Source organism: Balearica regulorum, chromosome 7, assembly GCF_011004875.1.
Source record: "Balearica regulorum gibbericeps isolate bBalReg1 chromosome 7, bBalReg1.pri, whole genome shotgun sequence".
In the NCBI taxonomy this organism is placed as follows: domain Eukaryota; kingdom Metazoa; phylum Chordata; class Aves; order Gruiformes; family Gruidae; genus Balearica; species Balearica regulorum.
The window spans coordinates 16,966,598-16,982,420 of NC_046190.1; the positions used below are offsets into that span (position 1 = coordinate 16,966,598).

The 15,823-nt window shown below is 39.5% G+C and overlaps 1 protein-coding gene across 1 annotated transcript in view; it reads left to right on the top strand.

Annotated features, from left to right (window-relative positions):
- The first annotated feature begins 1,343 nt into the window (after positions 1–1,343).
- Positions 1,344–15,823, top strand: part of KNDC1 (kinase non-catalytic C-lobe domain containing 1) — a 68,914-nt gene continuing 54,434 nt past the window's right edge. The window contains 3 exon segments of the mRNA XM_075758194.1: positions 1,344–1,673; positions 5,903–6,101; positions 8,396–8,454. Coding sequence (XP_075614309.1) covers positions 1,581–1,673; positions 5,903–6,101; positions 8,396–8,454 — 351 coding nt within the window. The 5' untranslated portion in view covers positions 1,344–1,580.

Here is a 15,823-nt window from a genome sequence, read left to right on the forward strand (position 1 = left end):
TGAAGTACATTTTAAGAAATATAAGTAGAATATGTGCTGTTATTGAAGTCATGTTGGACTTTATATTCAGAAGTGCCAGGTACTCACTGTCTCCATGCTTTAATATTTGCTCAATGATTAAAAGCCTGTTACCAAATTATAAGTATATATAGATTAAAAACATTTGTAATCATGAAAAACATTCTATTCACATCAATTTAGTTCAAAAGTATTAGTAAGAAGACAGCATATATAATGAAAGAGTCTAGTCTGCCTGGGTTTGGGTTTTTTCTCAACAGCATGCCATAACTGTGGAATGTAGCCAATTAATGTTTAATTGGGAGAAATCTTAGAAATGCTGCAGGATGACTTTTATGGGGCAGTTAATCAAAGTATCTTTGCTTCACAGTGTTTGTTAATGTATATTTTAATAGAGTATTAATCTTTTCTAAAGAATACTACATGCAAAATAGAATAGAAAACTCTTGTTTGATATACTGTGCACAGATTAATTCATTAACATACTCCTTTTTGACATAGGATTATAGGAATACAGTAAAGCAGAGTAATGAAAATGGCGACTATTATTTTCCAAGTACTTGAAACAAAACCACGTGCCTACGCAGGTGGTACTTCTGGAGGAATCCTTGATCTTGGACGTTCAGCTTCAAAGGGAGTCTTAATGATGTTATTTTAAGCACCCTAAACCCTGTGGATAGCAAAAAACGGCTGGGCTAATGGAAAGAAAGTTGATAGTATCAGACTGTTTTTTGTTTGCGCTTGTCATGGTTTGAACTGCGTGAGGAGTTAGGGCCACGATCATGGCAATATTTGGTCCCTTGCCTAATTTTAAAACGCTGGGGTTTATCCAGTAAACCAGTGATTTAAAAAGTCGATGGCAATAAACGAGGCCGGGGCAACACGGGCAGGGCGGGGGGCTTAAGCTCGCCCGAGGTGCCCCTCACGGGAGGAAATCGTTCGCCGACGGGAGCACCTCGGATGCCAGGCAACGCCGCCGCCCCCGGCCTCTCGCCCGACACTAGCCCTCCCTCCCGCCGCCTCCGTTCGCCCGGACGGCGCAGCCGAGCCGGGGACCCCGGCGGCCGCAGCTGGCACTGCGGCGGGCGCGCCCCTCAGGGCCCACCGCCCCGCCACTGCCTTCTCGCCGGGAGTTCCGTGAGCGGGGAGGAGAGGGCGCAACGGACACGCCGGGACTCGCGAGCGGCCCCCCGTGACGCTCGGGGACGCCCCGGGCCCGCGGCAGGGCGGAGGGCGAGGCGGGCGGCGGGGGCGGGCGCCGCCGCAGGAGAGCGGGAGGCCGCCGCAGTTGAGGCCGCGGCGGGGCCGCGTTGCCATGGCAGCGCTGCCCCAGCCGAGGGCTTAAGCGGGCGGCGGCGGGCCGCTGGGAGAGGCAGGGGGTGTTCCGCGGCCGGGCCTCGCCGGGAGGGGAAGGGGTTAAAGCGGGCCCAGCGCCGAGAGGGTCGCTGCCGGGGGCAGCCCGCAGGCGGGTTTGGGGATGAGCCGTGGCGGGGGCCGAGGGCCGTGCTCTGGGCGCGTAGGGAGGCTGCGGAGGTGAAGCCTCTGTTCCCTCGCCGGGCGGAATGGAGGCTGTTGGCGCCGCAGAGGACGTGTTTTATGAGGAGGAGGTGAACTGCTACGACTTCGAGCCTCTGCCGACGCTGCTGGAGGATGAGGTGAGTGAGGCAGGTGCGGGGACGGAGCCGCCGCCGCCCTTGCCCTCACCTGTAGCGAGGCGGCCTTAGGGGCGACCCGCGAGCCCACCCTCCCCGGCGCCTCTTTCTGCCCGCGCTGTGAGGGCAGCCCGCTGGCTGCGCCGGGCCCGGGAGACAGCCGGAGCCCGGGGGCTCGCCCACCCCGCCGGGAGCGGCCAGGCCGTGTCGACATAACCGTTCGATTCCCGTGTATTCACCGCGGGTTCCTTGCTTTCTCCTGCCCGGTGATCCCAGCTGGCAAGTTGGGCTTAGTCCATCCCTGTGCGCCTTCTCCACATAACAGCAAAGTCATGGTCCTTGAGTGTGGGGAGTCTCATAACTCCTGTCGTAGCCGTGGGTTAATGCTGCAGTTGGGAAGTATAGGTCCTTGTTGCACCTGCTAAAGGGAAATTTCTTACACAGGCAGAAGGGTTTCCAGTAGCCACCACCAGATTTTTGTACAGTCATTTCTTGCTGCCCTGTGTAAAAAGGCCTTGTCACTGGGAAATTAAAAAAACCCACCAAACTGTTAAATCTGTTTGTTCAGTTGTTGTGCCAAATAACCTGTAGCTACACCCAGGTCTGCCATCGTGTTTATCTGGTTTGTACTTACTTTTGCACTTGCTTTTTCATCGTTCTTTGTATGTTTCCACGTGAAGTGTGTTCCTTACCCCTTAGCAAATGTTTGGGCAGAATGTTTTGGGCTTTTTCTTTTTTTAAGTAAAAACTTGGTGAGCTATATGTGAGCCACTAGTTCCCCAAACCGGATCTTGCAAGCTTATTTGTTATGTCAAGAGCCCAAGCTGAATCAGGATTTAAAAGTGTGTTTGAAAATGAAAAGTCCCTCCCAGCTTTCATGAGCCATCTGATGGCTCAGCTGTTTGGCTCTTCTTCCCATCATTTGTAGTGTTCAGTGTAGTAGGCCCTCTCAGACTGGCCCATGCAGAATATAGAAGGAAGGTGGCAGTGGCATCCTTTTTACACATTAGCTTAAATATTTAGAGTATTTCTTCAGGATGGGAGAAGGCTGATGGTCAACTCTCCTGTGTGAGGAAGACCTGAGCCCATTTTTCTCACCTGCTCAAGATATGCTTTAATCGTGGATTCCTACCAGTCCCTTCTGTTTAATTATTCCAGGCACATTAATACCTTCAATATTGTTGTTGAGAGAATGAGCATGACCTATCATCTGGCAATTAGAGAAGTTAATAAAAAAGGGCTGCTTTGAAGAGTACTCAGGGAGCTTACCCAGACAACCCAGTGTATTTCTTCAAATGTGAGGAATTTAATGAATGACGTTTGCTGCATTTTCCATGATTCTGGGATAGATTAGTTTGAAGCTTGTGTGAATTATCTTGACAAAAAGACTTAGGTGCCAGAGAGCTGTGAATGCTGATGTACCCAACTCTCAGCTGCTTAGTCATTTACTGAAGCCTGTGCTTCTCATCACTGTACATAGTAGAAGGAATGAGACTGGTGTCTGATGTATGTGGTTTACAAAAACAGTATGTGTAGCAAGAAGCTGCCTGAGCTGAAGAGTAGGAAATATTGAGGGTGTATTTCAAATGCTTTTCTTTACTAGGATTTTCTTTGTCTCACACTCCTTAATATTTAATTTCAATTTTTTTAAGAAGTTGTGTGCGGCTAATTAATTTGTTTTTTCTGCTTATTCTCTCTTCCTCTGCTTAATTACATATGCTACTGAACTGTTTTATACTTTCTGAAGAAAATGTGAGGGAAAACTGAGAACTAAAGTGAATAATTAAAGCATGGTTGTCTGACCAGTTCACTTTTCGTAGTTGTTAGACAGTTACTGCTTTTACAAGTGTCTTTTACTGATAATGAGACAAGAAACAAAAAGCATCAGCATCTCTGTTACATAACACTCTCGAATTTTCCTGTAACTTGAGTGAACCAACTTTCAGTGGTCCAAAGTACTGAAGTTGTGGCTCGTCAGAAGCTTTAGCTTGGCAGAAACTCCTGTGTTACAGTCTTAAAAGGATTATTCCTGCCCCCCCCCCCCCCCCGTGAAAACTTTGTTTCCATATTGCTTGAGGGGTGCAAAGTAATCAAATGCATGTCTTGGTGTTTTCAGTGCTTCGTTCCTACGAAAGCCTTGCTTTGCCGCAATAGCAGCTTTAATAACTAAGGTCAAGATAGTGCGGTCATTTGAGAGATACGTGATTTCTGTGAAGTAAATCACTTTGCGTGCTGGAGCATTGGAAAGAGGAAGGCTTGCTGTATGGTGGTGGTGGTGGCGGCAGTGTTGTTTTGCTTTGTTTTTTATCTTCACCTAGCCAGCCATTGCTGATGGAAGCCACTGAACATTCACAGGACTTTTTTTTTTTTTTCTTCCTTCACCCCCTTTGTTTTGGGGTGGGCTTTTTTCTGTATTACACAATTATCCATTCCCCTGGAAGGAAGATAAGTTTCTGACATGAGATCATTGTCATCTTTCATTTACTCCCCAAATAACCACAAGACAAAGATGGTTTTGTAGGTTTAAACTGTAGATAATCACTACTGATGATTAATATCAGCTGTAGAGCTCAACGTCAAAGCTTGAGTCAAAAGAAATTCTGTCGAGTCTTGATTGTGGTTGGAACTTGATATAGAGGCTGTCTTAAAGATTGCAGTTTTTATTTATTTCGCATCATGTGCACAGATGAAACTCTCATAATTTTACATCTTGATTAGTGAAACATTTTTTCTTTTTTTCCAGTTTTGGCAAATGCCATCACGTCACCTAGCTGGATGATCCTAGGAGAGTTAAAAATAATTACTGGTTCATTGCTTTGGTCTTTTTCTTCTTTTTTCTTTTTCTTTTTTTTAAACTTTTTAAATTGACCATAGAATAAGCAATTAGTCTTTCCTTTCCAAGCCTATCCTCATCCTACCTATTGGTTTGGTCATCCTGAAAGCCTAATAGTTTGTGGCCCAGCTCCTTGTCATATGTTTACGTTTTCAGATACAGGAATGTCTGTGCTGCCTTTCATGCTTGGAAGAAGTTCCCTGTAAAGATGTGGAAAACTTCCTCATCCACCCTCCAAATCTCATGGCAGCATTATGTATATGGTGCTGAGCACAGCACAGAGAAAATGAGATCTTTTGTGTTATAGACCTGAACTGTAAAGGCTTTTGCTGTTTGTTATTATGTAGGACTGAATTCAATGAGACCAGGTACTAGAAGGCACTGTAGTAATGCTGCCATTAGTAAATCAATCCATCTCCTCTAGACTGATGACAATGAGAATATTAAAAATAGAAGTTCAGTTACCCAAATAAGAGTGAGTGCATTTTATTTCCTACCTGTGTTTTCTCATATTTATTTAAATATTATACTTTAGACCAAAAAGCAAAATACATTTTTTAGACTAAAGATTGGGCCTTGTTTGAAGGATATTGAGTGCAATACTCAATACTCTGAAAAACATGTTAAGAAACAGTTAGCCCTTCTGTAAATAGTAATGCAAATATCATTGATGTTCTCTAGTACTGAGGTACATAAAGTTATATTTGTATTTTCCAAGGGATTAAAAAGGAAGTTCACTTATAGTTTAGGACAGTAACTTAGAAATAAAGTCTGTAAACTATTTTGATCACTGAGAGCTCTGGGTATGATAGGGAGGCCTAGGACAACCAAAGTGTTTGATTTTAAGTCAAAGAACACTTTTCCTATGGCTTGTTTGGCTTTTGAGTGTTTATTAAATGGTCTACATGACTAAACTTCACAACAGCGTCATTCTTAAGACAGGCCAATTTAGAGGGTACTTTTTCCCCAGTCACAGATGATAGGGAAAACTGCTGTGAAGAGAATTTTTAAGTAGTTTATGAAAAGGCACCTGGGAGAACTTAAGGGAGACATGAGTTAAAGAAAATGTTTTAACTTAGTCTCTCTGCTTTTACCTCCAAATGGTCTGTTTCCCTAACTTTGATGCACTGTTTATGTAACTTACATAGCTCCCATAGTAAGTCTCTTTTTGACGTTAACATACTGTGATACCTTTGCTCAGGTTAACTCTGCTTCTTAAGACACTCTCTGTGTTAAGAGCAAAGTCATGCACTTGGTGTTTCTTGGGGTGTTAATCAGTGTCCTAGAAAGTCTGAGAACTTGCTGGAAACATTACTTGTAGCCAATTGTGTCAAATGTAATCTATGATATACAAAGTGTCGTGAAATCCAGGGTAATTTATGAATTCATATGTTGGCAGGAGAATGTGTCCCTTGCTGATATTTTGTCACTGCGGGATAGCTGTCTGACTGAGCAAGATATCTGGGCAATTTGCCTGGAGTGTTGCCATTCTCTGAAGAGCATTGCCCATTCTGCAATCTTCCAGACACTCTGCATCACTCCTGACACTTTGGCTTTTAACACCAATGGCAATGTATGCTTCATGGAACAGCTCAGTGGTAAGTATTTGTGTTTCCAGGCCGTTTGTCTTAGAACTAGGGAAACTCATAGTGAGACACTGTAGTAAAGCATTATATTCTATTCTTAAGACTTGTAATTAAAATAAAGAGAAAACAAAAACTTCTTTAGGAAAGGGTGAGTATAGACCCATATGAAACTACATGCTCAATTTTGTGATTGATGAACAAAGGCTTTTATGAGTTTGCTTAGAAGATACTTCCTAGTTATTTTAACATTTCTCTAGGGGAATGTAATTTATCTCCATTTTAAACACTGTAGGTTAGTGTTTGTGTATCCATGTGCACAAGTCTCTAGCTATGTAAAGCACGTTCTTGGTCTCTTTCAGTTCTTCTCATTTCATGGATATTCTCTATTTCTAGAGAAATCTGTCATTCAATGTATCTTGATGATTGTGGCCATAGAGAATGAGGCAATTCTAGTGCATATTCACCATTAGGAAGGAAAGCTCTCTTGAATAAAGGACTTTATTTTTTTAAGGTCATGATTTTTAGACTTGTCAAGTGTGATGACTGACTAATAAATTATTTTTAATGTGCTAAAACCCAGTATGTAGTAGATCTTCAGGTATCATAGCAGATGAATGGGGTGATGCTTAACCTAAAAAATGACTTCTGATTTCAACACAGTCAAAAAAGCATGTTATTGTTGCTGTTCCCTTTTCACATGACCCATCTCAAGAGTCTTTGTCTCAAGCCTGTTGGGGATATTACAAAACAAACCCCAGCTCTTATTCTACAGTCCTTTTAAAATTATGTCAGCTTGTAACTAAAAGAACAGTTCTAGCCATATACACACTATTCAGGTTCTTGTTGTGATTTCTTTAACCTAATTTATTTTTAAATCTGTGTCAGAATAAGTGTTTATCAGTCAAAATCTAGATCACAGTATTTAGAAAAAAAATGGAGTACACTAGCTTTGCAACAAATGAATATTTGTTGCCTTTTTTAGAATTAAATATAGTATTTCAAATAAGCATGTAACAAAATAAAACGTACTTAATAAAGATGAAAATACATCATCATAATTGTTGTGGTATTTGTTATGTGCTTAAATTCCTCAAATACGAGAATCAACTTTTAGTTCCATGTTAATAAGATAATATGGAATCAATTTCCTTTATTTTAAAGAGCTTGTCATAACTTGAAATTAAAAAAAGAAGAAAAAAGCTGACTGTGTATTCATAAGGGTATGTGAAAGACTTGTTGAAGAGAATAAATCTAGTGGATGAAAAATGCCCCTCAACTAAGATCTTTGCTTGCAGCTGGGAAAGAAAAAAATCAATTTCTTAAATGTTTTAGTCTAATTGAATAATTGGCAAACAATTGATCCAGGAATTTGCTGTATTCAAATGCTTAAAATGTGGGATAATAATTCCTGTGCAAAGTTAATGTACAAAGATTTTGTTCCCTGAAGTCATGTTAGGCTCTGAGGAAGAGACTTGTCATTAGTTTACTTTAAAGAAAATTGTGTTTTTCCTAGGAATGCAAAAAGTTATGTATATAGTCTATTTCACACAGACACACTCCACTGTGTCTTTGACTTTCTCTTCCCCTTTCTCTCAAATGTTGTTACTATTTGGTTAAAATATTGTTTGTTAATTGTGGAGGTTGTCCTTTTTGCTTCCCTGTAGTTGTTGCCTTTGGATTTATTCTTCCAGAAGAAAATTATAACCTCTGGATTTGCTTGCCAGTGAGAGAAAATGAACAGCCTGTCGCCTCTGCTGTAGTAGAGTTCTGCTCCCTGCAGGTTCTGTGGTGCTAAAGTGGCAAACATTCAATAGGATGTTCTGCCAGGGGCTCTGATATCTTCTAGTCTCCTCTTTTTGCTGCTTGAACCCTTATCCCCCAGGTCTGCAGTGCAAAATAGTGAATGGAAATGTCCCATTAATCAAATCAAACTTGCAAGCCACAGCTGAGCCACACCAGCTTAGGTGATAAGTTGGTCCAAACAGCAATGTCTGAAGGCAAGAAGTGGTTAGGCATGGTAAATTTATTTCTTCAGGGGTGTTTTGTCTGTTTTGTTTCTTAATAGGAAAAGTATGGTATCTTCTTGCAGAAAGTTTGAAAATAGCACTTTATTTTACTTACAGTACTAAAAACATGGCTAACAAGTTCTTTGTACATCAGATATGACTGAACCAAAGCACTGCTATATATACAGTTTCTTTCATATCAGATATGAGTATATCATTAAGTCTGTATCACCAAATTTGTTTTTTAAATGAGCAAGGCTACTAATTTCTAATCTGATGCATTTCCTTTTGCTTTCAAAGATGATCCAGAGGGTGCCTTTGTTCCACCAGAATTTGATATCACCGGTAACACTTTTGAGGCAAGTTCATAAATTTATCTGTAAAATAGAGGGGGTTTTAATAATTTTAGTACTTCTGGCAGTACCAAATGCTCAGCATTCTCAAGGTATAATTATAAGAAATTTAAAAATTGTGAGTAGTATATTGTGCTGTTTAGAGATGTTTTGTGGAAATAAAAAGTAAACTTAAAATGCTATATTAATTTGCTGTATAAACATTTGTTCACTAACTGTTAAAATGTGAGAATCTATTTTGGCTGAATAATGTGTTGCCCTAAACCACATCTGGTCTAAATTATGTTCACTGGTATCCTTCACTGGTTACATTTGCTTGTTTGGGGACTAGCCATGAACTTTTATGACTAAATATAAAATTTGTTTGCCATCCTCTTCAATAAAATAATTCATGGAAGGGTAATCAGCAATTTTATCTTTGATTTAATGAAGAAACAAATGACTATCTGTTGCTTTGCAGTGCACAAATGCTCTACATTGTTAAATTAAATTAGATCTAAATTGTTTATACTAATTCATTAGCCTCCCAAGTCAACCATCTCATTGCGTGCTGCAGGAGTGCTTGCTTGCTAATATGCTTTTTTTAATACAGTATTTTTTCTGGGATGTATTCTTAGATAATTCAAATGCTTTAATTAGCAACATGTTCTATGCAAGGTATAAAAAAAATTAATCTGTTTCTTTATAGTTCAATACAAATACCTTTTGCTTTTTGTAGCTATAGCCTTCATAGTCATGTTTATAGTTCTATTTCCTTTGGGGCAGGGGAGGGAAGGATAAATGAACCTTAGAAGCATGTAGTACTACAAGTAAGATCAGGATGTTAAAGCAGGAAGGGCAGTGTTACAGAATATGATGTAGTATGATCTTTGAAGGTTAGAAATGCAACTTTTTTCCCTGTTGCTATGCTTTGTTAATATAGTTAGATAGGCCGGTAGAGCTCTAGTGATTTTGTGTTCTTGCCAACCCTGCTCTCAGGATGGTTTTTTTGGGAGCCTTTGGGGACATGGGCCCAATGTGGGTGAGAGTCGTCAGGAGGTGACCAGTACTGCATGTTAAACTTGGCAACTGTATTAGTCTTTATATTCAGATGTGGTTGAGGAAAGCAAGTCCCAAAGTCACCCAAAGGTGACTATTTTTGTTTCTTTTTTTTTTGTTGTATGTGTGAAGCTAGACTTATAATTTTACATAAATATGTTCTCCATCCCTTGCTCCTTAACAAGCCTCCAAGACTTGACACAGAAACGCTTATAAGACTTGTGGAATTATTTGCTCCTCTGGCAAACTTGCATTTCCCCCCAACCCTTTCTCCTCCTCTGGGAGATGCTGAACTCTTGCGCACATAGCAAATAGATACACTGAAAGAAGTTCAAAGGCCAAGAGGATGGAACAAGGTGAAATGGGGATTTGGGAAGACTGTAAGGATACTAAGTGACCTGAAATTTTACTTCTGTCTGATATGCAAGGCCATTGTATCCCTCTTGGGTAAAACTTGTCTGTGTATGGGTTTATTAACTCTTCTTTTTTGGCAGTACTTAAAAGCCTGTTAAGCCCCAGTGAATCCCAATACCAAGCACAGCACAAACAATTACACAGTCAGTGGAAGCTGTTTGAGTCAGGAGTGTCTCTGAACATGACTCTCTTGGTTTTTTGCAAAGGTCAATGAAGGTACGCATTTGTGTGGACAGAAGTCAACATGCTTGGTCTGCTCTATTGTGAAGTGGGGTGAGGGATAGGGCTGTACTGATTTCTGTCCATTGCTCCTAATTCTTAATCTAGCAAGTTGAGGAGCTTTGCAGAGCAGGGAGAGCAGTGCTACAGCAGTGTCCTGTTGCCTCAGCTGTTTCTCGTTGACCATCCTAGGGCAATGCACAAGACTGAAAAGCTAGGGCTTTCCCTTTCGTTGAGGCAGAGGTATATAATTTTACTCTGGGATTTGTGTGCATTTTGTCAGACAGCTATGGAATTCTGAGTATTCATGGAACTTTCAAAACTTTACCTCCTACTGCTTGTAGAGTTTGGTTGAATTTTAAATACTTAAGTATCAGCTCAAATTCTGTCAGGGATTCTGTGCTGACCTCTGCTTGCTTTTGCAGTTTCTAAACCCTAGTGGTTTAATCCTTATGTACTTTTTACAAGGGTTTTATAACACTGTAATCTTTCCAAGCTAGCTGTTTCCTTCTTGGTACTAATACCTCAAGTTCTTCTCTTTTTCCAAAGGTATTGATACTTTTGTCTATCCCCTCACCCCTAGTTGTAACCTCCTACTATGCAATAGCAGAATAGCACTGATTTATATACATCTCTCTGAGGAAACCCTGGGCCCTTATGCTTGCTCAGTATTATAAGATTCTCTGTACTATACCAATAAGCTGTCCTTTTTACAGAGATGTCAAACTTTTTGTGTTACTGCTTGCTCTTTCCTTGGTAATGACCTTACTCAATTGTTCTTTGCTGAAGGAGTGCTTTTGCAGCTGCTTAGTATGCTTTGTTGAGAACAATGGGAAGTAGTGTTTGTATTGAAACTGTCCAATTTCAATATAAAGAAAAAAATAGTATTGGAACTACTAATTATGTCCAGGATGATCTTTGATAGCTGTTACTCCAGTGTCAAAGCTCAGCAGATATAAAATACTTACGTCAGCCAGAGGTCTCGATGGATTTGCGTGTGGCCTATTTTGTGGCTTCTAAAATGAAAGCACACAATGAGGTTTGTATAGCTACTGGATGACGACTTCTTCTTTTAACTCTAAAAAAAAAAAAAAAAAAAAAAAAATTCCCTCAAAGCTACAGTTATTTCAACAAGAGATGTTTTGTTTCCTGCTTGGTGAATTACTGATCCAGACCTCTAATGGAATTGTGACTCCAGTCTAATTAGTTACTAAACTTAGCTGGCACTCACAAGTGCACAAGGGTAATAGACACAGGAAACAAATTGAAATGCATTACTGTCCTGGTGTCTGAAACAACAGTATTAAAAATTTCAGTTTCTAGTTGGAATTTCAAATAGCAAGAGATCTAAAGCTTTGTCTAGATGACAATGCACAGGACTGAAAAGTAATTGATTTCACATGGTTTGTTTTAGACTTGTGCCTTGTTTCCTGACCTGTTCTCCATTTCTAAAGTGGGAATAATAACACCAACTTCAGTTACTGTTGAGAGTAGGAAGGTAAAAATGGCTCTTTAGGGAGTTGTCAGGTTCAGCATCAGGTGTAGAATAGACTTTTTTAGGAAGATGTTAAGAAGGAAGTAGCTGTGAAAAGGGCTTTTGGTGTCAACAGTCAAGTATGGCTGAGCTTTCCAACTGGTGACTTCTTTAGTGCTGACACAGTTCCAGCCTGTGGGGTTGGAGGAAGGATTGCAGTTTCTGAGGGTCTCGAGATCTTGAAATGACTGTGTTGCTAAGCTGTTGGAGCAGCATTTGATATGGTAGTTCTGTTATGTCCTCCTCTTCCTGGTTTAAATATTATCACAGCACAAGGGCAAAAAAGGCAGCCAGGCAAGTACTGTTGGTCTCTAGGACGCCATTCAACTAAAACAAAGAATCTTCTGAGTATCTGTTCATGTTATTTTTTCGTCTGACTTTGCTGTCTGCTTAGAGACTTCTATTACCATTGTGCACTAGTAACTGCACTGTTAAGAACTGGTGCTGCAAATAGGGAAAGAGGAAAGAAACTTTAGCATTATGATCCATACTGTAACTCCAAAGAAAAGGTGAATTTCTATATGGTACACTTATCACTTTCACTTTTATTCTTAATGCATGTGCAGGTATGTGCAATGTGGCTGTGCTCAGTAAAAGCTTTCTGATAACTGAAGCTGTTGCTTGTCTGCACTGATGGAAAGATCTCACTTTACTTCTCCAAGCTAGAAGGTGTGCCTGTATTTGCTATAGCAAGTACTGACCACTTTTTTGTTCTCATTGAATCCTGAGCTAGAAGTCAGTTAGAAACATCTTGAGTATAAGGACTAGCCTCTATTTTTTTTTAATGTTTTACTAGTATGCTACTGTAGAGAGCAGTACAGAATGTGCATTTTTCTGTTCTAGAAAAAAAAATTAAAAGACTGAGATGCAAAATACAGATTTGAGGCTTCTTTTAAAATTTGCCTACTTAACTGTATACTGGACTTAAGCAATTCATCCTCAGTATAAATTGAGTCCTGATTCCCTCTTCCAAATAGGAAGAGCTTAACGTTTTCCTGATGAAAATGGTTTCTATTTAATTTTCTTGCCCTGGGCAGTACAGTGTTAGACTTGTGAAATTTGACCAATGGGAGGCCCAACAGGAATAGTTAAATATTGGTGAGTTCATTAATAGCCTTATTTCTATCACTACAATAAAAGTTTGCCTCAGGTTAAAAACATTGGCTGTCTCAAACCAGTTTCAAATAGCTATTTGTCTGCATCACAAAACTGCCATTGAGTCTGACACAGAGGTTCATTGATGTAGAACCCCACATTTCTAAGATATGAGCTTTCAGTGAGATGAAGGACTGATGTCTACCATGTGTGAGCTTGCATTTATAATCTTTTAATAATGTGGCTATTCAATTTTACTTGTTCTAGTGAACCTCTGAACAGAAATCTGAATTTTCAGTCTTGTCTGCCTATTTTTTTTAATATCTAAAGCAGACTGGATAATGCTTCTGTTTAATGACTTCTTCCATTATTTAGAGGTGATGAAATGCAGTAGTTCAGAAATCTCAGTATGCAGCAGGATTAAAACCTTTCAGAAATAAAAGAACTGAAAAAGTGATACAGAGTTGAATATGACCTTGAAGAGAAGAGGGAAATATGGGACAGAGAATGTAAAGAAAGTGAGGTTCACAATTCTCTCTGTTTTCTCATCTAGAACTTGTTCTTACTTTTTGCTATCACAGCAGGAGTAGAGTATGCTGATCTCTCACCTGGGAGAGAATCAGAACCAGAAAAGACTGAACACTGCCTGTCTCTGTGCTAGAATGTGGCAGCTGTCGACTTGCAGTTCTCAATGGGTTATAGTTGATTTACATTATTTAAAAAAAAAAAAGTCCAAGTGTTTCAACAACCTTAAAAATTCTGCACAAAGTGGTATAACTAATGCAAATAGAAAAGACAAGATAAAATGTATTATATTTTTCCTGAAAACTAAATAGTTAAAATGCATATGGCTTATTCCTATGAAATGTGATGAGGGAATTGGATTGATAGATGCCATATGCATGCAAATATTTTATATACATATAAATGCATGGGTTGAAATGCCGAATGAAACCTACAGTTCTGGGGAACAGGTAAAGAAAGAAAGGTTCAGGATATGTATATATGTTGGTCCTACTGAAGAAAACTGAGATGACAGTTCAGTGCTGCAATATTTCTCAATAACTGATCATTACTGAGCTGGTATTCAAGTCTCAGCTGTTGGTCCTTCTCTAAATATGAAAGCCTTTGTCTCTCTCCCAAATCAAAACAGCAGAAAGTGTAAAGGAAGTCTTGCCTTTCCCACTTCCCTGGTCTTTTAAAGCAGTAGCTTTGAATGCTGTGAGATATCTCTACTGTTCTATTCTTTCTTTAGCTTTCGGTGCTGGAGGGAAAAAGAAAACTTTTTACAGGTTCCCCTAGAGGGGTTTGGTTTTGTTTTTTATCTGATGGGGGAAATAAGTCTTTTGAAACACCTAGTGCCTTTTTTCTTGAGTTCTGTTTCCCTTAATTTCATGTAGCCTCCTCTTGAGACTAATTCTATCTAACAGCAGCAAGGCTTGTCATCAGCAAATGGTAACTTGTCTCCTCCTGTAGTCTAAACCATTCTATCTTCTGAGTGTTATTTAAAGCTGTCTTTTCCTTCAGTGACAAAAATAAATTACTTTTATTTAGTTACCTATGCCTCTGCTGTGCTATAGAGGAGGAAATGGAATCCTCCTGCTCTTGCTTTTACATCATCAGCCCAACTGAGGTTCCATTCTTAGTACTGAGCGAATATCACCTTTTAGTTACTTTACACAAAGAGCTACCCAAAGGAAGAATACAAAGCCAACAGGATATATTTTTTTACAGCAGTGTCTCTTCTTTTTTTTTTTTTAATGTATAGAATATCTTAAAGTTTATAATTTGATTACCTCAAAAACCTACAGCTTGTTGTTTAGTTCTGAAGTTGGGCTTGCAATATTGGTCTTTTCTAGCTGTCTTTTTGAGCGTATTGATGGTGTTTTTATAGTTTTGCCTCTAAATTTGAAGCACAACTTTTCACAGACTGACTTCTATTTTTATCAGGAGTAGTCTGTGTCTTAGGCAGAAAAATATCCTCAGAAAAGAAATGACTGACTGTACAGGTAACCTGCTCCCTGAGGATATGTAGTATTTAAGGTTTCTTCCTTACTCGGCTATTAGGTTCCTATAAGAAGGCGTTATTAAAGATAAGATACATGTTTTCCTTAAGATTGAGGAAGATTACCCTCTCATGTACAAAAGCATTTTTCAGATCAGCTTATTTGAGGATTTTTGGTTTTGTGAGTGAAAGACTGGGAGTGAAAAGAGAACTTGGTGTTCTGTCTCAAAACAGTTGGTTCTTGTGGTAGTTGAAGTTTACTCTTTTAGAAGCGAGGAGCTATATTGGCTAAATTTGCAGATAGTTCCCATCATGAGTAAGTCTATGGAAAAGAGGACAGATTGTTTTTTCCTGTTATGCTTGTGCAGTGTCATAAAACTTAAGGCTTCTTACTGTGAAAGACGCACAAATGTTTTGGATCAGTTGTTTTTCTCCAACCTCTTCCACATAAACTCTTCTGATTAGTGCTAATACTTTCTCAGCTATGGATGAAGTTGTCTTCCTTAGTCCTAGTGGAATTATCTGTCAGTTTCTGGTGCTACCCATTCAAACTAATTTCTTTGGTGAACCCATCATCATACTGGTCTTACTGGCAGAACTTAATTTTCTACTGCATTGTCCACTTATTTCCATCATTTATTTTTTAGAATCTTCAAAAATGCTTTATAAGCCTGAACCCTTAATGGCAACATGAAGACCTCCAGCAAAATTGTTGCTTGTCATTACTTGATATCAAAAATTTTCTCATTCATTAATTTATGTCTGTTTTATATGGATATTCAGGTCACTAAAAGATCCATGATCACTACTAGACTGGATCTGGAGACTTTAGACTCCCTGGAACATGACAAACAATTCATTTTTACCACTTGCATGAACTGAAAATAGAGCCATTTCACCAGTGTATGAGAACATTCATAAATACCACCTTTTTGAAAGGTTTGGGAACAGATTGATTTGGAAGTAGATGACAGAATGGATGACTTCCTGATCTCTAGATAAAATTTTGAGACTAGTCCAGTTTTCACTGTCAATTAGATGGTTGTAGAGTTATCTTACTAGGTTGCTTG